The 26,961-nt window shown below is 39.1% G+C and overlaps 3 protein-coding genes across 4 annotated transcripts in view; 2 read left to right on the top strand and 1 right to left on the bottom strand.

The window, feature by feature from the left end:
* Positions 1 to 6,022, top strand: part of prkcab (protein kinase C, alpha, b) — a 120,889-nt gene extending 114,867 nt beyond the window's left edge. The window contains exons 16-18 of the mRNA XM_042505154.1: positions 1,197 to 1,304; positions 2,340 to 2,480; positions 5,533 to 6,022. Of these exons, the coding sequence (XP_042361088.1) occupies positions 1,197 to 1,304; positions 2,340 to 2,480; positions 5,533 to 5,697 (414 nt within the window). The 3' untranslated portion in view covers positions 5,698 to 6,022. The remainder of the gene's footprint in view (positions 1 to 1,196; positions 1,305 to 2,339; positions 2,481 to 5,532) is intronic.
* A 5,892-nt stretch (positions 6,023 to 11,914) lies between these two features.
* LOC121956265 (voltage-dependent calcium channel gamma-5 subunit-like) lies at positions 11,915 to 21,097 on the top strand. The gene is made up of 6 exons (XM_042504399.1): positions 11,915 to 11,919; positions 12,443 to 12,702; positions 18,730 to 18,816; positions 19,182 to 19,322; positions 19,428 to 19,573; positions 20,837 to 21,097. The coding sequence occupies exons 1-6, from the start codon at positions 11,915 to 11,917 to the stop codon at positions 21,095 to 21,097; spliced, it is 900 nt and encodes a 299-aa protein (XP_042360333.1).
* Positions 21,098 to 23,243: 2,146 nt separating this feature from the next.
* The window catches only part of LOC121956446 (cytohesin-3), a 47,537-nt gene continuing 43,819 nt past the window's right edge, over positions 23,244 to 26,961 (bottom strand). For both annotated transcript variants that reach the window (XM_042504656.1, XM_042504657.1), the window contains exon 13: positions 23,244 to 25,776. In XM_042504656.1, coding sequence (XP_042360590.1) covers positions 25,704 to 25,776 — 73 coding nt within the window. In that variant the 3' untranslated portion in view covers positions 23,244 to 25,703. The remainder of the gene's footprint in view (positions 25,777 to 26,961) is intronic.

The raw sequence follows: 26,961 nt of genomic DNA, 5'->3' as shown, positions 1-26,961 counted from the left end.
AAAGAGTAGCCCAAGTCAATCCCCAGAGTGAATTTTGACATTGTTCATTTTTGCGAACAAGATGCATTATATTTGAACATTATTATGTAACAGATACATGGAAACTGTGACATGCTTATGGTTATGTGTAAGTGTATGTGTAAGCTGAAAAAGCTTTCAATTTCTTGCCATAAAACAGGCAGTTTTGTTTGTTTGTCTCAAGCGGTGATCTGCAGCTGCAGGGCCTCTCTTAATACTAAACTAGTTTTAAAAAGTTGTCTCCATTAGTCACTTAGACGCAAAAACGTGAAAATAGTGTCCATGTTGAAAAACACAGAAACAAATAATCAACAGATGAAACAATAAAAAGTGTTTGTTTCCTCCCACACATAAAGTTCAGTAGATTCCACATATATACCACAAACAAATGAATTACAAAACATTGAAAACTGGTACAAGTAGTTTGCATAAAATGCCAAAAAAGAGGTTTTCATACCTTACTTTTGCAGTATTTTTTGTTAGTCAAGTGAGTAAAATCAATTTTTCCAATTTTAAAAAGTCCCCAAAGCAAGTGTAATAACAAATGGTTGTTTTCAAATGGACTTTTCCGGGCTTCTGCTAAAACTGAAAACACATTTTCATCAATCATGTACTACCATAAAGAAAAGCAACATTTTAGGAAGACTGTGAATCATTATTTTGCCACTGTCTGACTCCCGCGTCAGTGATTATAAACTGTGGACAATGTGTGTCCTTAGGATAAGAAACCACACAAAAAACGTTATCTTGACTGACCAGTGAAATATTGAGGCACTTAAAGGAAGAGTACGTCTTAAGGTTTCCAGTTTCCAAGCAACAGTGTAGCAGAGGATATTTTTCTTACTGAAGATGAACCACACATATAAACACAAACACAAAATAACAGTTATTACCGGATTTGCTGTTTGTTTCTGACTTCACAAGAGTGAATATTGTGATGCACATGCATAGAAGTTTAATACCTATATAGAACTAGATAAGGTTTTGATCTTATTTGTGTACATACAATACCACCCATTAGACCACTATCTTAAATATCTATAATTTCATGAGAGACGTGTAACACACCTGCTCCCACTACTCAGCTCACCTTCACATGCTAATATTGTCACCTCAGTATCTTGGCAGCTTTCACAGAATATGCCCTGAGCTGTTACACTGTTTGTCTTTCTCTTCAGCCTCCGTTTGACGGAGAGGATGAAGACGAGCTCTTCCAGTCCATCATGGAGCACAACGTATCCTATCCCAAGTCCATGTCTAAAGAAGCGGTGTCCATCTGCAAGGGAGTAAGTGCTTTTAAGAGGGCAATACAGCGTTTTATGAGGCATATCTGCGACGGCCAACAGGGGTAAATGCACGGCAGCTTAAGAAAACACATGCACATCTTCATCAATTTGAAGACAGCTTTTGGATAATGCACTGCAAGTACCACAATACAACAGAAAATGCTACAAATATCACAGCACAGTCACTTTCTGGCACTAAAAAGTTGCTGCTTGAGCGCTGTCTTTTTAATGCAGCTGATTCTAATACCATTATCAGGAGGCAACAGGTAACAATGTTCTTAACAAACAAAATACCCAGTCCAGTTCCCTTTTTTTGCCGTATTAAATAATTTTACAGGTTGTTCCTTCAAAACGGTCGGTACAATTTGGTAAAATTGTAAAATAAATTTCCATGGCCTTTTGAAATGGTTCTTCATACAGCAGGCACGTTCCCCTCATACCTGGGCATCACTTTTGTCATCACAGCGAAGCAGCATCATGGCTGTCATGAATATTTACAAACGAGGAAATGAGTTTCAGAGTCAATTTACACTCCAGAGAAGATTCAATTAATATCCAGGCCCCGTCTGATCAAGTCTTTTAATATCCTACCCCGCCTTCATTTACTATGATATCACACCCTGTAGCCACGTGCCGCCATGAGCAATATCGTTCATCATCTCAGAGCTGCTGACAGGAGAGATAATCCTCATCTTTATTGTTTTCATCAAATCAAATTTGCAAAAAAATATTCATGGTCAAAATTAAAAGCAGCTGCTGAATCAGAATTTGAGCAACAGATGAAAAGGCATCGTAATTTCCTGCCAGTATCTTTAAGCTGGATGAGTGAAAACCCTATGAGTGTCAGTCTGAGTCTGCATAATGTGCTAGTATAATAAAAGACAGGCAAGAAGAAAAGATTTTTTTTTTAAAGTGGTTTCAGAGAACACTCTCTCTCTTCTCTTTGCTTCACTATTTTAACCTTTTCTTTCCCTCCAGCAGCTAACTGCCTCTGTCACATCTTCTCATCCCTCCTCTTCTGTCTGTTTTCACCAGCTGATGACCAAGCACCCGTCAAAGCGCCTCGGCTGTGGCCCAGAAGGGGAGAGGGACATCAGGGAGCAGGCCTTTTTCAGACGCATCGACTGGGAACGCCTGGCAAACAGAGAGATCCAGCCGCCGTTCAAACCCAAAGTGGTGAGTGATGTCATGAAAGAGTGTGTGAGAGAGAGTTAGTCATCCCCTATCATAGTGTGTAAGATATGGTATCTTTTATGGAAAAATAAAACTATTCATAGATGAAATATCCATGCAGGAATTGCTGCTCTTTGCTAATCCAACTAATTTAATGAATGCATAAGTCATATAAAAAAATTGCCATAAAGCATCTTGCTAATTTATTTGCACCATTTCCTTTGAAAAAAAATGTTGGTGAACAAATTTATGGTGTCTCACAGTATATACTGTGGCGTTATCTTGCCCAGTGCCAATGACCATAAAATATTCAGTAGTGTCATTCATTTCTGTCACACACCTGTTTAGTTTTCTTGCCATTCCTGTGATGCTAAAAAAAGCAAATTGCTAGAAAGAAAAAAGCTGTTTGTATTACCCTTGAATGCTTCACTGTTGAAGAACTGAAATACTTCCTTGTAGAGTCTTCAAGTGTGTATGCATGGATGAGTGCGTATTGTATGTCTGCATTCATCTTCATTGGTTTTATGCACCCGGGGGAGCTTGAGGCCGGATCCCAGCTGTAGCCACCAGCCCCGCTGTCACCTAAACCTCCTCTTATCAACACAAAAACAGTCTTTTTCAGTTTGTGGACCCCTACATCCTCCATCCCCTCTCCACCCACAGTGCCTAAAGCAACGCACAAGCCACCACTGAGGATTAAAAATAGCTCTCTAAGAGCAGAGTTCCCTTTACTTCCACACAAGGGCCACAATAAATGCAGGGTTACACAGCGGATGTATCTGTCTCCACTCACAGAGAGGGGAAGGAAAATATTGCTAAAAGCGGATCCATCCATTCAGACAGCTTTGTGTGGTGTATCACAGTTGTGAGCTCATACACGGCGTCATTAATTGGCCCGAGGGGACTAGCAAACAAAAGATCCATCTGAGGCTTTATAGCTTCTGTGATATTACAGAGCAGCTGAAAATGCCTGACATGCTGATATGTCTCCTGAGAAAATGTGTTCACAAACAGCGGGTGCAGAAATTCACTGTAAACAACTGTTTTGTTTTTGGTGTGCATTACTCAGTGTGAGGGATTTTGTCTCGCTTTCTTGGAAAAGTGTCGTGACCGTGCTGATACTATGCGTGACACACGGCAATATGCATATATATTCAGCTGCTGGAGACACATGACAGCCTCAAGCGGAGCTGCACACTGATGCTGATGACCTCCACTGTGGATGCTTAGGGTTAGCTCCTAATCTCATTACAACTTCTGCCCGGCTACACATCGAGCTACGACATTTTCCTGCACCACCTTCCCTCTGGGACCATTAGGGAGCTCTCTATTAAAAGACTCGCAAGGAAATGTCTTTTAATCATGAGCTAGGGCTATACACTAAATCAGAATGTCATCGAAACTGCAATATTGCCAAGTGCAATGACCAGATTGTAGGAGCTGCAACTTTTTCATAAAGGTAAAATGGGTTATAACCATCGACTGTATATGGTTGTGATCCATCCTACGCCCCCTGTACAAAAAATGAAGCCAAAATATCCCACATACAGCTGCTGCCATCTTGTGCTGGTGACATTGTTTAGAGCCAGAGTTTGCACAATACCAGTCTCCGCTTTGTCAAGTTCTCTGCCAAACACCTGTCCAACCAACTGCAAGCAGCGTCATTGATTACGAGCAACACCGAGTGGCACACACAGCTGTCAGTCGTGATGTAAAAACACTATTTTTATAGCATCAAATAACTTATTAAAACCAAATTTAGAAAGATAAAGAAACATTTGAACAAACATCAGCATGACAAGCACTACTCCAAATGACAGAAACCATCTTTGGGAAAAATGTATTTGACGTGTACTTTGAGTTTTCAGTTTGGCCCATGTCCCATCCGCTAACATGGAGGGTGCAGGGTTCATGAGCTGTACTGCAGCCAGCAGCTAGAGTATGATTGAGATGTTTTGGCTTCACTGTTGGGAGCTGTCATGTTGTTCATCTTTTATGATACTGTCTTATACTGTCTATTGTCACAACTAAAATGCAGCCTCAGGGGCTGAAAAATGAAGCAAACACAGAAGTATCAAAAACTGCATTTTGCTGAATGGCCACTAAAGGCTGGCTCCAGAAGCAAGTCAATCCCCACTGAGCCCCATATAAGAATGCCCAGCTTCAGAACAGAAATAAACATGTTTACATCCTGGTACAAAAAATGGTTTTGGTCTCCAAAGCAAATTTTAAACTGTATTGTAAACTGTCACGTTTACATTTATTGAGGCTTAAAGTTATGTACAACTAAGGGCGGGGCCACACTGAGTGACAGGCTCTCTGCTGATAGCATCCTCAGCTTCTCAGTCAGATCCACCCCTCACTCCTTAACAGCGCCAGTCTCTTGTCCAAATACAGGCCATTCCATACTCAAGGCTTCAAAAACACGAGTTCACAAACCATGTCTACAAACTACAGTTGCCATGTCAATTTTTTTTACAGTCTATGATCACAACATACCATTAATAATGCAGCATTGTTGTGCTGTAGCGATAACCTGGCCAAAAATCTTATTCCAGACATAAGGGAACTTGCTTGTTTGGTTGAGACCCCAGAAAAAATATCACATTCTCTTTTTCATAATTTCAGTAAAAAAATAATATACAAAAATTACAATTCCCACTTGCAATATTTTTTTTGGAGATTGTGCAGCCCTATCATAAGAACACACACCTGTTGTTTCTGTTTGTAGTTTTTTACAGTCCAGAGATATCTGAATGCGAGGCTTATGCACACCTTTACAAACTTTGTGTGCAGGTGTATAGGAAGAAACTGTCCATATATGAGAAAAGGGAGAATTTCCACACGATGTCCTATTAATATCAAAAAAGAATTTATTATAAAGTAAACATTTTGGTCGTCAGAACGTTCAACCTGATGAAGATCTGATGACCGAGATGTCTTTTACTTAATAATTAAGTTTTATGCAAGTACTAGGTCAGTGTGTGGGAATTCTCTCTTTTTTGCAGTCAAGAGATCAAAATAACACATCCGACATTGTTTTAATCTCTTTCAGTGCGGCAAAGGAGCAGAAAACTTTGACAAGTTTTTCACACGTACGCAGCCCGTGCTGACCCCTCCAGACCAGCTGGTCATTGCCAACATCGACCAGAGCGAGTTTGCAGGCTTCTCCTACATGAACCCTCAGTTCACCCATCCATCCCTGCACAGCGTGGTATGAGGAGAAAGCCAAGGGAAAAAAACACAAAAGCATGGACTGTCGCTCACTACAGAATCCTTCCAACAAACAATCTCGCTGTCAAAAGACTCATATCATCCTTTACATTGTTCTGTCTACTTATCAATATCTGTGTACAGAAGTGACTGAGGAGAGGGGAGCAAGGTGTTGAAGAAAACCTACATGGCACTGATATTTTTTTGCATAATTTCCCCAAAACATCTCATATTATATGTTCTTTATTCTGTATCTGTGTTGATCCAAACCTGCAGCCTTTTTTGTTGTGTATGAATGTGTTACTTTCTCATTTATATGATATTGTGTTAAAGATGCAAGGTGTTTTTCCCTTCTCATGTTCGCCCATCTTACTACGCAACAAGCTGCAATGCACGACAAGAACGGAACATATTTTCTGCTCTGTCCCGGCTTTATCTACTTCTGAACCGCTACACGTGTATTTTATATTTATATACAAAGAAAAGAGGTAGTATACTGTTACATGAGTGCCAAAGTAGAAGTGGGGAAAATTTCTATTGCAGTTCTTAAAGTACTTGTTATGTTCTCCCAACACGCTAAAACCCCTTAACAACAGGGGCCGTTTCTATGTGTTGTTTTGTAGGACGTGGAGCTACAGTATATCTAACTCAACATAGAGACACAGAAGCACATTATGCTTACAGTCACAGGCTATCGGTGCAGTGGAGTTCAGTATGTAGGGTCAGAAAACTGTGGAACAAAGAGACAGTGTTCTAAAGTATAAAGATGTTATTTCCATATGCACAAAGCCGATCTCTGTTGCATGCTTATTTTTCTGACTCTGTCTGAGCAGTAGACTCTAGGATGCAGTACTCGTCTGGTATCATTGTAAAGTTTAGTATTCAATATAAACTCTGTTAATATATAATTGTTGTATGTTTTAAAGAGTCTTATTCTGAAGAAAAAGTTTCTAATTGTTAAATAAAAAAAGGTTTTGTTCCTGTTTTATGTTCTGCTTAACTTACATCCAGAGAGAACCCTCTATTGTATGTCCACCTTTTTTTTTGTAAATATGTTTCAAAAAGAGCAGATTTTATACTACAAACTGAATGTGCTTTTACTACCGTAGAACATTTCTATGTTTAGAATACCCATAAGAAGAGTGTGTGTATATATATATATATATATATATATATATATATATATATATATACATATATATAGATATAGATATATATAGATATATATATATATATATATATATATATATATATAACATATGGCTGAATCTTTGGTAGCTTTGGTATCAGCAAACCTTGTTATATGTATTTCCACTACTTATCCATTGTTTTCTACTACTCAGTGTCATGGCGAATATGCAGCACCAACTGTGCGGTTGAATGCCCTCTTGCCTTGGTCGTCTCAGGGCCGACTGCTTCTGTAACAAATTCAAAAACCGAGTAACGGTACAAGGATTTTGGAGCCCTGAAACCTGTCATTTCCTTTCTTGCGTATATTGTGTGCATGCGTGAGGCGAGGCCTGATCTAAGCATGAGAAAGACACCCCTCCAGCCCCCCCACCACACCTCACCCCACACCCCCGCATGATACAGTGATCATGGAGCATGGAGTTTCCCCCACCTTGTTGCGCAGAATGAGACAAACACACGCATAGTGCGCTTTTTCGTTTCCTCCTGGTCACTGTCATGTAGCCTGTCATGTTTGGCTAAAAAGCTAAATTACAAAGAAGACTATTATGTGTAAAATGCTTCTGTTGGCTTTTTGTTCACTGGTGCCAATCTAGAGTCTTCTCCAGTCAATTGTGTCCTTTTTTAAGGCTACTACTGCAGCACACTATGTTATGATTTCATAAAACTGCCAAATTTGCTCTTAAACCCTGATTAGTTACTCAGCATATAGACTGATGGTTACAGCCGTCACATCTGGACCAAAATGAGATTTTTAAGAGAAAAGTGAATGTTTACATGTCTCACATTGAGAATCTATCAGAGAAGAGAACAAGAAAACGTAACTTTGGACCCATGACAGAGATAATCAGATGTCAGGCCAGTCAGGGTACAGTACCACTATAGGTACAATTAGAGCCACAGGGATGTTTGTGTGTGTTTCTTTTCACTGCCCCTGCTTTTGTTAACCTGATTCTTCTTGTTCCTCTGTTCATTGTGGTATGATGGATACTGTGTACTAATAAAGTTAGAAAAACATACACCTGCTCTGTTTTATTTTGGAAAGGGGAAGTGTTCAATCTAACATGTTCAAATTTTCAAATTTGGCACAAACGTCCACTTTGACTCAAAAGTGAACTGAATAGATTTTGGTGGTCAAGGTCCAAAGTCAAGGTCACTGTGACCTTGCATCCGTCTTCAGCAATATCTGAAGATGAACTTGAGAGAGTTTCCTCAAATTTGGCATAAATGTAGACTTGGACTCAAGAATGAACTGATCCGGTTGTTGAAGGTCAAAGATCGAGGTCATGGTGACCTCATGCAACATGGTTTTGGCCATAGCTCAAGAACTATCAAGAACCACCTTAAAACTGTGCTCATTGTATAGCTCTTCTGTGTGCAAATATCCATGTTTGTAATGGATGGATGTAAACTGTATGTGCAACTTGACTGGTGCGTGAAGGCATTCACCTGCATGGCAGTATATCTAGTTTTTGCATATTTGAAATACATCATTTCAACAGGCGACTGCCTCATTTCCTGCCAGAGCTGAGTGGACCTGTCCTTGGTACTGAAATACTTCATGCGTGCGCATGCTCTCTCTCTCCCTCTCTCTCTCCCACTCTTTCTCTCTCACTCTCCCTCTCTCGCTCTCTCTGTATTTGCATTCAGCCAGTAGAGCTGCAGCACCAGGCATCTGTCTGACTCAGTTTGTTCTGTTGTACATTGTTGCACTGAAGCACCGCTGCATCGTCTCTCTTTACAGTTTTCTCAAGGAATTTTCAACCAAATTGTTGGAGAGCTGCGCATGTTTACACAGTCTGTCTCTGCAGGATTTTAACTTTCAGCACAGTAGTTGCTCCAAGTGCAGGAAACACAGCACTGAGACTGGACAGTTTACCAACAGGTAAGAACAAACACAAATTATTTATCATGTAAATTAAGTGTTTGCATGTTGTATTTGCATATTTTCAAACACCTTTTATTCTGCTGGGTTGTATGTTTGATGATGATGTTTGTTGCAGTTCATTGAGGCTTTGTTTTAAGTCTCACTTGTTACAGTTTCCTGTTCTGTATACACAGACACTCTGATATAGGCTTAAGCTATACTGTTACATATCAAAATATAAACTAATATTCCTGTCAGTTGCACTATATTAGCTGAACATTTTGCTTACCTTAGCACACTGGATACTGCCACAAAACATACCATTGCATGGATGCACTGTAAGTCTAATGTAGGGTTGACATTGACATGTCACGAAAACTACACTAGTATTTTCAATGACAGTCACAAATGCCCCCTTGGAAAACAACTGTTCATTTTATCCAATAGCCTGCTCATTTGCAGAAAGGTTACTATAGGAGGTCACTGTACAAATGTATGATTGATGTTGGAACATTTCAGCACCAAGGACAGTCTAGATATAGTCTAGATAGTCTATTTTATTTTATATTGTGAGGAGGAAAAGGGGCCTAAACTATTTTTCTTTTGTTTTCATCTAATTTTCTTCATATTAAAAGTCGGCCATTCATTTTATACAACGGACAAACTTGGCAAAGAGTGAAAACCAAAAGCAAAAAGGTTTGGAGTCTGGTGTGGTGATTTACATGTGAAGAAGGGCTCTATAGTCGCAACTTAATATACTTATAGTCATCACCCACAAATCTCACTGTGTTTACACAATAATAATGACTTGATTCATCATTGATGATCGTTTTACTGGGAAGTGCAGCCCTCCGCACACTTGACAACTTTTCTAGGTTTATATCAAATCAAATATTCATGATTTTCATGTCCAGTTTTCCCACCTGGCTTTTTCTCAATTTTGGACAATTGTAAAGCAAATATATTTAGCAGAAATAACACTGCTGAGTATGGGTGGATTAGGAGGCAATGGGCTCCTGGGCACAGACATGCAGAGGGCCCTACCACCTCTCCTAAACAGGAGAAAGATAAAAAGACTTTATAGTTGTTCAGCCTCTTCTTCTTGTTGTTTTGCATTTCTTTGTAGCTGTTACACATCTCGCTGTGGTTTTGTGAGTCTTTTAGATTTTAGATTTTAAGTCAGTTTCTTTGGTAATTTTGAGTCTGTATTTGTTTGCATCTCTGTAATCATTTTGCATCTCTTTGTAGTAATTTTGTCTTTTGTTAGTCATTTTGTCTCTTTGTCATCACTTTGTCACTTTGTAGTCATTATGCATCCTGTTGTAGTCATTTTGTGTCCCTTTGAGCTGTTTTGCATCTATTTGTAACCATTTTGTGTCTCTTTGTAGTCATTTTGGGTCTCTTTGGAAATGTTTTGCATCTCTGTGTAACCATTTAGGGTCTCTTTGTAGTCATTTTGTGTCTATTTGTGATTAATTTGCCCCTTCTTGTAGTCATTGTGAGTCTTTTTTGTCTCTTTACAGCTGTATTGCATTCCTTATAGCAATTTTTTGTCTCTTTGTAGTGAAGACTGAGTATGTTTGCATATGTCTGTCTTGTAGCTATATGTTAGTTTAAGTGAAAAATTTGCAGGTGAAAGTGACAGGGGCCCCTGACACTTTAGGCCCTGGGCCTGTGCATGATAGGCCTGTTCAGTATGCGATCCATGCTGCTGTGGCGCATCCAGCAGACTGTCACTATTTAGCAAGAAAGGTTAAAAAAACATAGTGCTGATAAGGACCGACAACAAGAAAGGAAGTGGATATGAAAAGAACCGAGCTATTGGCCTCTTCAGAGTGAGAGAGGTGACCTTGCAGGTGGACAAGCAGATTTTTGGATTGTTTATGTGAATAATTTCTGACCTTTCAAACCCTCTGGCAGGGCTTTCTTTCAGTCATTTTATTCCTGATTGTCTTGGAACAAATAAATACTGTACTTCAAGTACAGTGGAGGGTCATTTTAAGATTGATGCACAAATTTAGTCTAAAACCAAGTCTGATTTTATTATCTTAATACAAGCAACCATTCAAATAGCCTCTCACTGCAAGTATGCCCTCAAGCTGATTCCTCTCTCTGTCACTATCTATAGATCATTCATATGTGCGCTCAAAGGGATTTAAATTATCACCCTGTCACTGCACATGATGTCTTACCATGTGATCAGTCTGGAAAATTCCCACTGTCACTGACTTATGAATGCTTTTATGAATGTCTAACCCTTTTGAGGGATTTTGCTCGGAGTCACAGCTGTAAAATGTCAAAATCCAGTCTTGGATTTCAAATAATGTGAGCATTTGTATTCACAGTAACACGTTTAATGTCCTTCAGTCTGGAGGCTCAAACAGCTTAATTATTGAATCACACTTTATTCTTTTTGTGGCGGGTTGGCCAGAGTTAGCGTTGACATGGACTGAATTAGAATTTCTTTTTAGGCTATAACACTTTAATGTTGGAGAGGACGTGGAGAGGTCAAAGATTGAAAATATGACAAATTTAAGTGGAAAAATGTCCATACTGTTTACAAATGCATTCTGATTGATTTCAATCTACCTGCACGACAACCAAACAAAGATGTTATCGATTCCTCCAGTAACTTAGCTGCCCTGACATTTCATGAGCTGCTTCATCATGATGAGTAGATTTCCTCATGAATCTTTCCAGCTTTGTCAGAAAAACACTCCAACACATCATGTAGAGAAAGAGATGAAGCTTCTCCCTCCTCATCCTCTCTGTCCACAGATCATCCTCTCACATGCACCCTCTTCCCCTCCTTTCCTTTTTTCTCTGGTGAATTCTCAGACCACCACACACACCTCCAAGGCCCTGTGACTGTCATTAAATTAAATGAGGTGATTACATAAAACACACATTGTTGGGGATTTTTGTTGTGAATTTGTTTACTTACATAACAACGTGTCTGAACGCTGCTCATTAATGATCTAAATAGACAAGAAATTCAGCACAGAGATGTTTTTTCTAATATATTGTTTGCATGGTGCACATTACACTCTAAACGTGGGTTTGTTTGTTTAGCAAGAGATGAATGAAGCGGGGAGACCTCTATTTGCTGAGTATGACTTTTTTGCAGCAAAAACCAGGCAGGAGTTAAAATAGTGGCGTTTCATTCCATATGAAGTGAGGTTTCCTGAAGATAATGTTTCTATCAACTCAGAAATAATGCAACAATAATATCTATTTTAACTTTTAGTGATGGAGAAACTGTGGTTCATGATTGTAATTTTTATTGCCCTTATTATTGAAAGCTCTTGTAATGACTACATATCGTACAGGACACAGCTGTTAGGCTTTAACCAGAACCAAGAAGTACAATCTCATCACACCAGTTTTAGCCTCATCGGCTTCCTGTTTGTTTTAGGATTGATTTTTACGATCTTATTGATGACCTTACAGGCTCTTCACGACGTGGCCCAGATTATATTTCAGATCCCTTATGAACCCTTGCATAGTTTGAGATCCTCGGGCAGAGGTTTTTTGTGGTTCTATTACCTCTATTTTATTTTTATTTATTAATTTTTATTTCATTATGTCTTGTGTATGTCTTTATTTGATAAAGAACACACTGGGTCTCCACATCCAACTTCCTCTAATTTTCTACCAGCAGTAAGACCTGCCTTTTCCCCCCTTTCTTCTCCTGCAGATTGCTTCTTGAAATTTTCCTAATTTTAACCACCACCACTGGAAGCTTCCACAGTTGTCGCCATGAGCGCGCGTGCAGCAGGAAGGCCCTGACATTGCTGAGCAGCGTCTTTGCAATCAGCGGCCTGGGGCTGCTTGGAATGGCGGTCAGCACCGACTACTGGCTGTACCTGGAGGAGGGCGTCATTATGCCTCTGAACCAGAGCCTCGACATCAAGACCTCGCTGCACTCCGGCCTCTGGAGAGTCTGCTTCCTGGCCGGTGAGTAATGAGTCTGAGGGTGTGTGGGTTCTCTGTGTTCTAGTAATTCAGCAGTTTATCATGTGTAAATCAGGATGGTGACACAGATGTATGAAATGGTGTTTAGAGGGGAATTATCTTTGTTCGAGGATGTTACTTTTTTTAGAGTGCAGCGTCTAAACGTGGCACCACAAGTGAGATATATCATCACTGCATCAGCCAGCTTTGGCATTCACACAGAATGACATTCATAATTCCTACATCAGTGTGTGTGTGTGTGTGTGTGTGTGTGTGTGTGTGTGTGTGTGTGAGAGAGAGAGAGAGAGAGAGAGAGAGAGAAAGTGAGTGTGGAGTACAAGAGTCAGTGTGAGAGAACAGAGCAACACAGAAATAAGGTATTTGTATTTTTTTCTGGGTTTTTTTTGCTGTTTTAATCACACACTATAAAACAAGGTGCATTCAGAGTAAAATAAGTCCTGCAACATAATTATACACACAAACTGGCACCTCAAGGTCCTCAGAGACAGATGTCATCTCATCCTGCAGCAAAATTAGCTGGTGCATGACTCCAGCTGGTGTCTGTGTATGTGACGATGCTGAAGTGATAATGATGACTGTAGCTGTCTTTGCAGGATGTGATGTAAGTCACACTTATGTGGGGGAAAAAAAGAAAAAAAATAATGAAAAATTAAAAGGGGAACCAGGCATCAAGGTCTGAAGGAGGGAGGTCTAAGCTAAATTTAAAAAAAAAATAGAATACAGTAACCTAATTTGGTAAAATCTAGGCGATTAAATACATTAGAAATAATTGCTTATATCATGTGTCATGATCCTAGGTTTTTGTTTGTAGTCCTATCTCTGGGACCTTGTTTTTTGGGGGGGCTTTTTTCCCCTTGTAAAAATCAGACACTATGCACTCATTTACATTTAAACTTTCTGAGACTGGGCGCTGAATCCTCAAAGTAGATATTATTTTTATAATTTTTTAAACTGCCACACTGCCACAGCGTGTTGATCAGGGATGTTACAAAGGAAGCCCACGGGTGGAGTTAACTAAAAGTCACCACATAAAAACATAAACAGTGTATCCCAGCAGGGGGAGCCAATGTTTTTCCCAAGCACAGAATCACAGTAATTTATCAATGCACACTTTAACATCATAAATATAAAATGTTTACTGGATAAACAAGAGTATGATTTTATAAAAAGCAAACAAAATTAAAGCTCCTCATTTAAACCATTAGGAATGAGGGTGTAAGGGTCCAGTATGTCTTTTTCTTTGGAGAAGAATTCTGTCTCTGTTGCTGCCTTTCTGTGGCATCTTCACTGTCTCTATACCCATGAATTGCAGTTCACCCAAGCTGTGTTTTGCATTATTGAAGTGTCTAGCCACAGATGATTTCTCATTGTGTTTTCTCACCTTAGTAACTGTCACCCCCTTGCTGATTTGTTTCACCTGTTTCTTGATTCCAAGTTTGTTCCTTGGTTTGTTTGTTCCTAGTAGCCCTATTGGTCCTCAAATTTTATCCAACTTAATGGCAGACCCACAGGCTACTGCAAGTGTGTAAGAGTGTTTTTGTTTTTTGTTTTTTTTGTGTTTGTTTTTCGATAGAAATCAAATGTCCGTTCACTACATTGCTGAGTTTTCCTAAGTTCACTAGCATTAATAAAATAGACACTGTTCCCCACCACAGAACCTAGACTTAATAGACAGAATAATAATAAATAATAATAATAATAATAATAATAATAATAATAATAATAATAATAATAACTTTTTTTATATAGATACACTAACTGAAATTCACAATTTTCCTTGCACAATGACCATTCCATCTCCCAACATTTTGGTCACAGACTGACATCTCCGTATTTTGTACCCCTAAATGTTGAAAAAATGGTACAGACATGTACCTTTTTTTCAGTTTGGTACTTATATGTACCCTTTCAACCTAGAAAAAGTACATGATAGTATCTTATGGACGAACTATGACCCTTTGACTCTACATCAACAGCAGTACCTTAAAGCGCATAAATGTACAGCAGCTGTACCCCTCTTTCTGACAGTGCAGTATGGTAGCATGGGTATTATTGTATCAATATTGATTCAAGCTAAAAAAAAAAAAAAAATAGAAGTATGACAGTCATGGCACAGTAGCCATACAAGATCATTCCAAGAGATAAGTCGGCACAGCTGCCAACCAAAAACACATGCCAGATTTTGAGAAAATAAAAACACTATATATCTTATGTGAGAAGCAATAGAGATGAGCCAGAGATAGAGATATAGTTAGAAAGATGAGGGAAAGACATTGTAGGGTTATATATGTAGGGATATTCATGGCACAGCGGCCATTAAAGATAACCAAACAGACATGTCAGCACAGCAGCCATGATAGATAATCAAACAGAACAGTCAGCACGGCGGCCAACCAAAAACACAACACAAACATGAATGTACCCCAACCGTACCCCTTTTTCTGACAGTGCAGTATGGTAGTATGGGTATTGGAACACACAGACAGCTTATGATGAAAACCAAAAAGAACAAATGCCCTACTTGCTTGAAGCGCTCACTATGTAGCAGCTCTATCTCGCTTGCCTACAGGTCCTGTGCGTCAATGTGTGTATTTTTGGTGTATATGTGTATGTAAAGACTGCAAGAGTGAAAAAAACAAATATCCCTATTGAGGGATTAATAATTAAAAATATATTTCTGTGTCAATATTGATTCAAGCTAAAATAAAAAATACAAAAGCATGACAGACAGTCATGGCATTGTGGCCATACAAGATCACTCCAAGAGATAAGTCAGCACAGCGGCCAACCAAAAAGCAGATTTTAAGAAATTACAAACACTATATATCTTATGTGAGAGGCAAGAGAGATGAGTCAGAGATAGAGATAAATAGAGATGTAGTTGGAAAGATGAGGGAAAGACACTGTATGGTGATATATGGAGGGATAGTAATGGCACAGTGGCCTTTAAAGATAACCAAACACATATGTCAGCACGGCGGCCATGACAGATAAAACAGATCAGTCAGAATGGCAGCCAGCCAAAAACACCACACAAACATGGAAAATAAAAATGGCACTTACTTTTTGTAGACCTTACTGGGCGGCAATAGCTTAGTCTGCAGGGACTTGACGTGGAAAATGGAGGATAGTGCCCTTGAGCAAGGCACTGAAGCTCTAACGGCTTGGAGCACTGAGTATGTGTCAGCTCCATCAGTCTAACATCTATCTACAACTAATGCATGTCTATAGGGCCTGTGTGTGCATGTGTGTGTGTGTAATAAATATTAGTATCAGAGTGTAATTTTCAATTTAGACCATTATTGTATCGTATAGATTTAACTAATAGATCCAAGCAGATAGACAACAGACAGTCATGGCACGGCAGCCATGACAGATAATCAAATCAAATCAACCAAACAACACAAATCGCCACCTCAGCATGTGGTTCAATCTGGCTTTTTTTAAAAGTTATTATTCTTATTCTGTGACAACACATTAACGTTATGTGAGGTTTTTCATAAAAGTTATATGTATTTTTTGGACTTTTTTTTTAAAAACAAAACAGATTTAATTTTGTAATTTTTGCTATTTGGAATGCAAAACTTTGAAGCTCAATGTCTCAGAACGCAGATAGAAACTCAGAATTCTAAGGTGGCAAAATGTAAATGACACTTATATCTCACAGCAGAGATAGAGAGATAGAGAGGAGATATAAAGAGATATTCAGGGCACGGCGGCCATATAGATAAAGAGGGATTAGGAATAGAGATAGACAGAGTGATAGAGAGGTAAAAGAGATAAGGGATAGTTACAGAGATGAGAGAGATCAGTCAGCATAGCGGCCAACCAAAACCACAACTCAGACTTAAAGAAAATAAAAATGGCCCTTACTATTCGCAGATCTAGTTTGGCAGCAGTAGCTTAGTCTGGAGTGGGAACCAGAGGGTGCTGGGTTGGAGTCCAGAAGTCCAGCATGGACCATGTTATAGAGTGTGTACTGGTAGAAAGACAAAGAATAATGAGATATAGAGGGATAGTCATGGCACAGCTGCCAAAAACACAACACAGACATAATAAGGCCTATTCGCACCAGACTATTATTACCTAGAGACCTAATGTTATGTCAAAAATACCTCCCTACATCTGTGTTTCATGGAGCGTATTCGCACAAGATAAGCGATTACTGTGTTTTGCCCAAATTTACTGACAATATTATAATAACATTTGTAACACAATAAATGTATAATCATAAATTCATGGTTGATAATGAGGTTGGGTTTTTTTTCTCTTAAAACCAGACAACTGATAAAGAAGTACTTACAAAACATTTCTTGATATAACAAACAAAATGTGTCTATTTAAAACTATGTACAATTAAAAGACACTTTAAATGAATGAATCCCCCCACCATGTCAGCTGAACACAAAAACAAAAAGGAAATATTCACTAAAATACATATATAAAGAAAAATTAAAACAGATTTTTTTAAAACACACAAATATATGTCATTATGTGTAATCATAGTTCATGAGTTAGAGTAGGATGTGTACAGAAATACAGGACACATTACGTCCTGTATTGATTTAATAGGGAATAGCACAATTTAATTTTAAATACGGGATGATTCCGTATTACTTTATTTGATAAACTGAAAATAGTGGGAATAAAAGTATCTGGCAAATGTGGAATCCATCTCTGCAGTCATCTCAACCATCCAATTTCAGCAACAGGAAATACTCTTGGATTGTTTCAGTGCTTGAATGTCTCGCGGAGCTAAAATGCGTTGTAACGCGCTTTACTTGCATTGTAACAGGTGTAATATGGCCGAAATGTTATTAGTAATGCGTTGCATTACTGCGTTAGAGCAAAAAGTAATGCATTACTGTAACGGCGTTACTATTGTAATTCGTTAATTTAAACACTGCACTTCTGAAATACTCACCGAACGAGAAGGATTCCTTTAGAATGTTAGCGGTCCAGAATGTTAGCAAGTTAACGTTCCACCGAGTTAATGGTCCAGAAAGTTCCAGAAAGGTAATGGTCCACCTAGCTAACGTCCAGAAAGATAAGGGTCCGCCGAGCTAATGGTCCAGAAAGTTCCTGAATTGAACAGTACGCCGAGCTAATGGTCGAGAAAGTTCCAGAAAGGTAATGGTCCACCTAGCTAACGTCCAGAAAGATAAGGGTCCGCTAAGCTAATGGTCCAAAAAGTTCCGGAAAGTTAACAGTCGGAGCAATATCTGGCGTTCCATAGCATGCGCTTGACGCTAGCCGCCTCTCACTGACATGCGCAGTAGGCGGGGTCTGTCTGAGTTACTACAGTTTATGCTTGTCCCATTAAAAAAAAAAAAAAAAAACATAGGTCTGGATATAAATGTATAACATTGGAGTTGATATAACTATAACTTTTTTATCCTGTTTTGGATGACATACTATACAATTATGTATTTTTGCTATTTAGGACAGTATATCACACTTTACTTTGTCATGCTATTTTGGATGACATAAAATGTAATGAATTTTTGATGCTATTTATGTATTGCATTGTGTAGGCTACTATGAGTTTTCCATATTTTCCATATTTTGCTCCACAAACTATACTATGACTTTTTTATGCTATTTTGAAAATTGTTATACATACTATCCAGTCTGGATGACAAAGTCCCTGGATAATCCAGGGACGAAATTAGTTTTGTAATGATTTTTGATGATTTTTATTTCATAGTAGGCTGTGCCTTTTTTTAAATTTTTTTTAATGAATTATTTCATGACATAATGTACCATGAAAATTTGTATGACACTGTATACAAAGACTTTTTTATGACATACTATACTATAACTGTTTCATCATTATTTTAAATTACTTTTTGAGACAAGCTATAATGTGACATTTGGGCTACCTTTTTGAACTTATTGTATATCCGTTTTTGTCTTTTTTGTTTTGTCAATGAGTTTTTCTTTTGGCATTCGACTGTTCTATTCTTAATTTAAGCCTTGTCTTAACATTTTTGTCTCTTTCCACTTGAGGTGAGGAGTCTGGTCGATGCTTCACCATTGCCTACATCATGCCCATGAACATCCAGTTGACTTCTGAGTCCACAGTCAATGTGCTTAGTGAGTAACCTTAGGCTTAATATCTGAAGGTGTTGTCTTGAGGTGGTTTATCTAATGAACCAGACAAATTTTTGTGGCAAAAACTTGTTTCCTTTTTACAGAGTAGCTCAAAAGTCCTTCAGTGTGACTAAGTTTCAAGGCTTTACTATAGAATCAGTCCAATGGTAAGTCACAGTAAAAAGCTCGCCCGAAGTGTCTAATACCACAGCTAAAGTGTGTTTCGGTACCTTGGTTAATGAAACTGAGGGCCACCAATCAAATGTCTGTATTTGAAGGGTTAAGAGTGAGAGCAGGTTGAATGTTCACACCCATCTGTTGTATATTTTGTGGTGAAATAGCAGCTTTCCTCCTCTTCCTTTCCTCAGAAATGATCCGCTCAGCCACTCCATTCCCTCTGGTGAGCCTCTTCTTCATGTTCATCGGCTTCGTCCTTAACAACATCGGCCATGTCCGGCCTCACCGCACTATCCTAGCGTTTGTCTCTGGGATCTTTTTTATCCTCTCAGGTACACAGATCTTCTGTCCTCTCTTATCTCTGGTCATATTTCTGTTCTCTTTCCTTCTCTTGTTTGTCCAACCCTGGATTCAATATCTATTTCTTCGTCTCTCAGGCCTGGCTCTGGTGGTGGGTCTGGTGCTGTACATCTCCAGTATAAATGATGAAATGCTGAACAGGACTAAGAGCAGTGAGGCCTATTTTACATACAAGTACGGCTGGTCCTTTGCCTTTGCTGCCATATCTTTCCTGCTCACTGAGGTGAGAAACTGAATACAATTGATTTTTACAGCTTTTTGGCGCTGCTTTGATAAAGACCTTTTGTATATCAATCACTCACTAGCAGAAGTGCTTCAAAAAACAATTTTGAATTTGGTGTTTTGAAGGATTATACTTTGGATTCACCAAAGTTGCACAATAACACATACAAACTAACTGGTCAAGGCAGTTGTAGACCAGCAGCTCTACTGTTTTTGTTAATGGTGTTGGTGTTTGAAGAGAGCATATATAAGTTTCACTTTAGTTCAGTTCCCTGTCTGAGAGCACTGTCTGGTTATGGAGGTTTGGGAAGTACTGCACATACAGCTAAATAAAAGACTTGGATTATACTGTGCGAGTTGTGTGAGAGTTTGTCAACACATGTTTTGAGATAGTTTTGCTGTTGTTAAACGCGGACCTTTATAACTTAAATTTCTCAAGAATGTTCTCTTTTTTGGATTCTCCATTCACCGTGAAGGCATGCGAGAATTCACAAATGAATTCAATGTTACACAAGGGAGTAATAGATATATAACTGATCATTTTGAGGGTAAAGTTTCCGTTAATATAGTATTGAGTCTGCCTTTGCTCTTAATGGCTGTAGGAATGTAATTACAATCATGAGTGTTCACTGCCCTCTAGAGAGAAACTGCAACATTACATTCATGTGTTGCAGTTGTACTGTTCATATGCTTAATTGTTGTTAATATCAATAATTAGCTATTGGTGCCATTGTGGTGTAAGGTAACTAACATAATCACAAATAAACTAGTGAAAACATTCAGTTAAGAGCTGTTTTAACCCTCTAACACCTAAATCGACCACAGTTTTCCCATGCTGCAATCAGACGCCTTTCACAAGCATTTAACCCTCAGAAACCTAAAACAAAAATGTTGGATTTCTTTTGAAAATATGGGGGAAAATATAATGAGCAAGTCAGCAAAAAAATGTCCCGTAAATTGCAAAAAAATGGTGAAAGGTTACAAGGCAAGTTCAAGTTTTTTTTATGCTTTTTGTTTTTTGTTTTTTTTTTTACTTTTTTCTCATTTTCAGGTAATTTTCCTGTAAATTTCTTGTTATTTGGGGGGCATTTCTTGTTAAGTTGCTCGCCAACTTTTTTCCATGTTTTTGAAAGAAATCAAGACAACTTGCTCAGGTTTCAAAGGGTTAATAACAGTTTTGTACAATGTGAGGTCATTATCACTTTCATTTACTTTAATCCATTGAATTTATTCCAATGTAATGTACTCCCTCTATTCACTGCAGAGTGCAGGCGTCATGTCTGTCTACCTGTTCATGAAGCGCTACACAGCAGAGGAGATCTACCCGCCTCGTCACCCCAGTTTCTACCGCCCCCGTCTCAGCAACTGCTCCGACCACTCAGGCCAGTTCCTCCACCCAGAGGCCTGGTCGCGGGGCAGAAGTCCTTCTGATATCTCGAGTGAAGCTTCACTCCAGATGAATGCCAGCTACCCCGCTCTCCTCAAATGCCCTGACTATGATCAGGTTTCTTCTTCACCCTGCTGAGAGGTCGCTCAACACAGTAAGAAGCCAGCGCAAAGGTTACTACAGGGTCACACGGGGTCATAAGGCCATGAGTTTACTTCCTTTCAAGAAGAAGATACATCTTAAAAATATAACTGTGAGTTTGTTGTTTTTCCGGGAGAAAAATATGTGCAGCTTTGACCCAAGGACTTTTAAGACACTTGTGGCTTTTTAGAGTCACAGAGGCTCATTGGGAATTTGTTGTTGTAGCAGCACCTACATTTTTTTTTAAAGATGGAGGCAAAGTGTAAAAAAAACAACATGGTTTTTGTGTTGTCTAGAACTGTCCCAGAAAAAGTAAAAATCTGGTATTCAGTAGATTCAAATTGAAGTTTATTTGAAAGGGTAAAAATGCTGTTAGCTGTTTCTGTTTTGTGCATATCTCGGCTTCCCCATTCTACAACAAAGTAACGCTCCTTAATCTGTAGGACCTTTTCGTTCTGTGGCAGAATTAATCATGTCACACAGCAAAAATTCACCTGAAAACAAACATGTTAGGCAAACCTAACACAGAGGCAGTCATTTGTGGTGCAACGAGAGGACAATCCATCACTTCTATAAAAACCACCAGATAGCGAGCAGGCAACGCTCCTGGAAAGAAAAGAGGCTGAAGAAGTCCTACCAACAAGCACCTGGCCTGCTGAAGTGTTGTTGGGTTCGCTTGACGTTTACTTGTTGCTGTTTTTTCTCTAACATCTTGACATCATAATGGTAAGCTGTGATAAAAATGTTAAATTCTCTGTATAAACTGAGCAGAGAGACCCAGGTGCACAAATATGCTTTTTACCATAATGTAGTGAGTTTTTAACTGGTGTATTATATCATTTTAATTATTCAAGGTAGCCTCACATCAAAACCAGCCTTTCAGCTAACATGCAAGCATTTACATGTTTGAATGTTGATAAATGTATATTGTCTCATTGTCCCAACATGACACTGCACACAACAATTTCTCTGGATTAATTAAACGGGTCATGATTTCTTTTTTTGGCACTTTGGTCATCACAAGCTGAGTGCCATCTAGTTCCATTACACTGATAGAGGCAGAGACATCTCTACGACCCAAATCTCCAACACTCAGCACCTCAATCAACCTCAACTATCTTCATTGATAAATAACACTAGAGGTAAGATAATGAATTAAAAAAAACATGTATTTTTGATTTTAGGGATGAATTATCCCTTTGAGCACTGTTTTACTCAGTATTGGTTTGGCAACACTGTGTTTAACTATTAAAATTGTTTGGTACAGCAAGACAATAGGCCTTTTCACCTGGCTCAGGTGTGTCCAATGATGCTGCTTGCACTTAATCAAGGTCTGCAGCCTGGAGTGTGAAAGCGGACACAGCAAAGGAACCAAGCACAGGGGGCGTCACAACCTGTACAATCCAACACAGTCCTGCTATAACATCCATCTTTCCAAACGTACTTAAGTTCAGTGCTAATGCTCAGTTTATGTTGACATTGTTGGAAATGTGTAAATAAAATTATTATTTAATAGGTTCTGTAGTTAAGAGTGGTGCTGTACTGGACTGCTTTGTATTCAGAGGCAATTATGTGTTTTGTCCCAATTTACACACATGTGGGGACAACAAATACTTCCATACTACAACATATAATTGAATAAACACTCTGTGAACATTATAGGTATGAGAGGAGTGTATTTTGAGTGAGTGATGAAAAACAAAGCTACCTTTACTCAGACTGACCCCAAACCTTACCACAGCCTTTGCTCTAATCCTTCATAACTATCAAGTTCATAAGGTTTGTTTTTTATATACTTATATTTCTGATATTACTATTATGACTTAATCTATTACTTTTGTAGATATTTATTTCATTAACCAGTAGAGGGCGCTCTCTCCCCAGGTATTCTCCACATCTTCTCTCCTACCAAGATTTCTCTTAAGGACTCAATATGTTCTCCTTTGCCTGTCCTGTATATTTAACATGCATTTGACCGGGTTGAATCACTCACTAATGCTCTGCGTGATCAACGATGTTATACATTCAGAGAGTGTGTCACCATGCAAGAAATATGTGTATATTTCCTTAACGCAAGCGCATTTCTTATGCAAATAAGTAGGTCAAGACAAGCATCAATAATGAATACACTACACATCCGCGGTACGCTTCATGTATACTTTATATAGATACACGTAATGTACAACGTGACCGATAGCTTTTACAGAGAATATAAAAGTTAATGTAACTATAAGCCCACACAGGGCAGTAGAAGATAATATTCTGCCTTGACCACAAGGCTTTCATTTTATTTTACAATCACATAGAAAACTACTGGTGTTTATAGTTTTTGACATCATCATTAATGATAGAATCATCATCATCATCATCATCATCATAACTAATATTACTTCACTATAATCATCATCATCAACATCAAACATCATTTTCACTATAATCTTTATCATCATCATAAAAAACAACCATCTTTCTCACTCGTCCGTCATGGCTTTTTAAAGAGCGTCATCACAGTTATTGACCAGTATCATCATCCCCATCATCCTCATCATGTTTTCTTATGATTATGTTTAAGGCTTTTGTAAAGAAGACCCTAAACTTCAGCTGATGCAAAACGTCTGCCTGTAGGCTCAAACATGTTACACAGAGTGTGCATACTACAACAAAGAGACCAGAAAACCTATACATTATATATACATACATAACTTAAGCATACATTGTTTAACATTTACAGGTAGTATTAAACCATTTCACAAATGAAAATAAATACAAAAATGATAGTTGGTTATATTTATATACTTTTTTAAAAAGAGAAACACAAAAGCAAGCAAGGGTTCTTTAGGAATACAAACCAAATGCAAACAGGATCACAACAATACATCGACCTTCACTGACATAGGCCATACACAAGAGAAAAAAAAGCTTAATCGGACTGGTACCCTCTTGGGCCATTGCACGGCCATAAATAAAACCTGCCCTGTGGACTGTTTTAAGTGTAAATCCTTAAGATCTTTATGAAATCAAACCATGTGTTTGACACTATTTAAGGCTCAGCATTCACTCTGAAATAGCCTTTTAATGTATGTGCATTGTGGCGATACCTATCCAAATGTTAGTTTGCACTGGTAGTGGTGGAGTCCGCCACTCCTCCTTCGCCTGTGCAAGAGGTTCACAGCAAACTATGCATGCACACTCCGCTGTGTTGGAGCTGTATTAAGTTACTTCTAAATGCAAACTTAACATTCCAAATTAAAAGCATTCAATTGTGAAACACTGGTTAGCTTTTGCTGTGAAGATATCAGTGAAATCAATTTTATTTGTCACTGAGGCTAGCACTAACCACGTGTACAAAACATGACAATGGTCATTTTTAGCTTAAAAAAAATCCGTTTTCCTCATAATGAGAATGAGCAGCTACAGTGAAGTGTTAGCTGAAGGTGACAGACTGTCACATTACTGTTGTAATTATCAGACTTCTTAATTAAAACAATGCAAGTTTGTTTGGCTGCACTGTAAAGGTATAACGGTTCCTGTTCTGTTGCAGTATTGACTCACGGCTGCTGAAGGAGTGTTTGCTATAGTATAACACCAAACTTGCTGTCGTCGTCCTAAAACACGGTTGAGTCACAGAATCAAAAAGAACTGAAATCTTTAGGATTACAACTTTAAGTCCAAAAAGCAAGTTTCATCTCAAGCTTTGTCAAAAAAGCCCCTTTTCTACTCAACTAAACTAAAAAAGTATGCACATTTCAAAATTCTCTGCTCTGCACAAATAAATGAAATCAGCCCAGCTGACTTAAGACTGTAATGCTTGTTAGGATCCTAAATGTAAGCCAGCGCTGTTTTCTGAGGTTACTCTGAGCAGGGCTTCAGCCATGGCACCTGGAGAATTCAGCACCAGAGTGAGATGACGACACGGTCCAGGTGAGTTTATGTTGCACTGATTCACCCACCACCTCCAAAATATGTCCATCTGTCAACTTTTCCTACCTTACTTCCTCTAAACGTCTCTATTCACCCTCACCTTTTACTCCCTGTGAAGCTGACCATATGTCTGAACTCCGATTTTGAATCACAACTTCTTCATAAAGCACAGTGGAGGGAACACTGTAGATGCTGTGTGCGTTGATAGCATGCACACTGCTGCACACACACGCGCGCGCGCGTGCGCGCACACACACACACACACACATACAAACACAAACATATTGGTCTATAATAACCCACATGCATGCATGTGCACCTGAAACATGGCAGTTGTGCTTTAGGGAGACCTAGAAACATGTTATGACCATGAATGGGGGAGGTAGGGGGTGTTTATGAGATGGAGGAGAAACAAACTGGCTGGTTGGTTGTTCATGTGCCGCTCCATGCAACAAACCATGTATTTTCTGTTTTGCTGGCGCTGTGCTGTTCCCTCAGTTGTGTGATATCTCCCAAGCAAGTGCACACAGACGTCCAGGGGAGAAACCGAGGTTTGTCTTCGGGGTCAAAGTCTTTTTGACAGTAATTTCTGTGGTGAACCAGCTTTGGAGTGTGTCTGTGGTTTACGTGTTCATGAACTGAAGGAGAGAAAGATGGAGAAGCTGGAGAAGATTGTCCCTCTTCACTTCTTGTTGGCGATGCGTCTCTTCCTGGTGGCCAGCATATCGTAGAATGGGTCTCTGCTAATGCTGGCCCTGGAGAAGAAGCCAATCAAAGGACAGCGATGAAATAAATAATAAGGCCACATGAGAGGAGGGTCTCCAGCATCTTTGATATGGAAATGTAGGCACATTTATACAAACCAGTGCCTTAACTAGATAAAAAAAAAAGAAAAAAGTTTGTGCAGTGACCTAGTTTGGTTTCCATGGTTTCTGAAGAGGCACCCCCCCCACCTCCCAAGTTTTTTCGTGGTACTCCAGTTTGCTGGAACCTCATCCAGAACTCATAGTAAAACACACAATCACACACTCACCCATGCACTATTCTGCATGTCTAAAGGTCTGAAGGAGGGCGAACAAAGGTGCTCAAAATTATTGACTCTTCTGCGCTCCCGTTTTTTCAGAGCTGGAGAACACAGCGCACAATGAGAGCGAGTGAGTCAAGAAGCCATTTGGGCTTTTCTGAGGAGCCCAGTTTCACGGCTGCTAAATCCTGTTAGCACCAGCACAAAGCAAGAAGAGGCTCAACCCCCCACTGCGGATATCTCTGATTCCCTTTACAACGCCACGCGCGGAAGAAAGAGTCTGTATAAGATGACTATCCCGCTCCTTCATACTGCTCATTGTCATTTTACACAACCCAATTTCAGGAAACAAAAACTCCACTGAAGGGTGATCAAATCCAAGCAAGCCAGCCGTGACAAATTCAAAATAACATCCCCATCATTTCTGTCCTTAAAAATATGTCGAGTGGGAAATACAAAATATAGAAATACTACAACATACGTTTACTATCGCATGGTATTAATTTATGAACCTGCTTTCTCAATTGACCCACTTGGTCCACCATCATCTGGGTCTGTGGGTTTGTGAGTCAAGATAAGCAGATACAGCATTGCCTCTGTGATCATCTCTGCTTTAGAAGAGGGGGAAAATCATCATTTCCATAAAACGCCTTTTATCTCCCCAGACCCCGAGTCCTCTTGGACCCCTCTGGTGAAGCACAAGCTGCGGCTCGTTAGCTTCCCTGGCTGCGAGTACGTCAGCCCAGTTTGGAGCTGCCTCTCCTGGATAGGTTTACTGGGTTTGCTGGCTCACCCCTGGGCTGCTATAAGCAGTGACTAATCCCCCATCACTTCCCCAGTGAATACTCTTTGAGAGTATGGAGAGAGGGAGGAGGGGGGGATTGCACTATATTACAGTATACAAGTGTTCTGTTCT

Source organism: Plectropomus leopardus, chromosome 17 (genome assembly GCF_008729295.1).
Source record: "Plectropomus leopardus isolate mb chromosome 17, YSFRI_Pleo_2.0, whole genome shotgun sequence".
NCBI classification, from domain to species: domain Eukaryota; kingdom Metazoa; phylum Chordata; class Actinopteri; order Perciformes; family Serranidae; genus Plectropomus; species Plectropomus leopardus.
This window is presented reverse-complemented; position numbering and strand designations above follow the sequence as displayed.

Excerpts from the sequence above, each read along its gene's own strand:
- LOC121956265 (XM_042504399.1), top strand. Across the intron at positions 18,817-19,181 it reads GTCCACAGTCAATGTGCTTA|AAATGATCCGCTCAGCCACT; the intron begins GTGAGTAACCTT and ends TCCTTTCCTCAG. Across the intron at positions 19,574-20,836 it reads TATCTTTCCTGCTCACTGAG|AGTGCAGGCGTCATGTCTGT; the intron begins GTGAGAAACTGA and ends TATTCACTGCAG.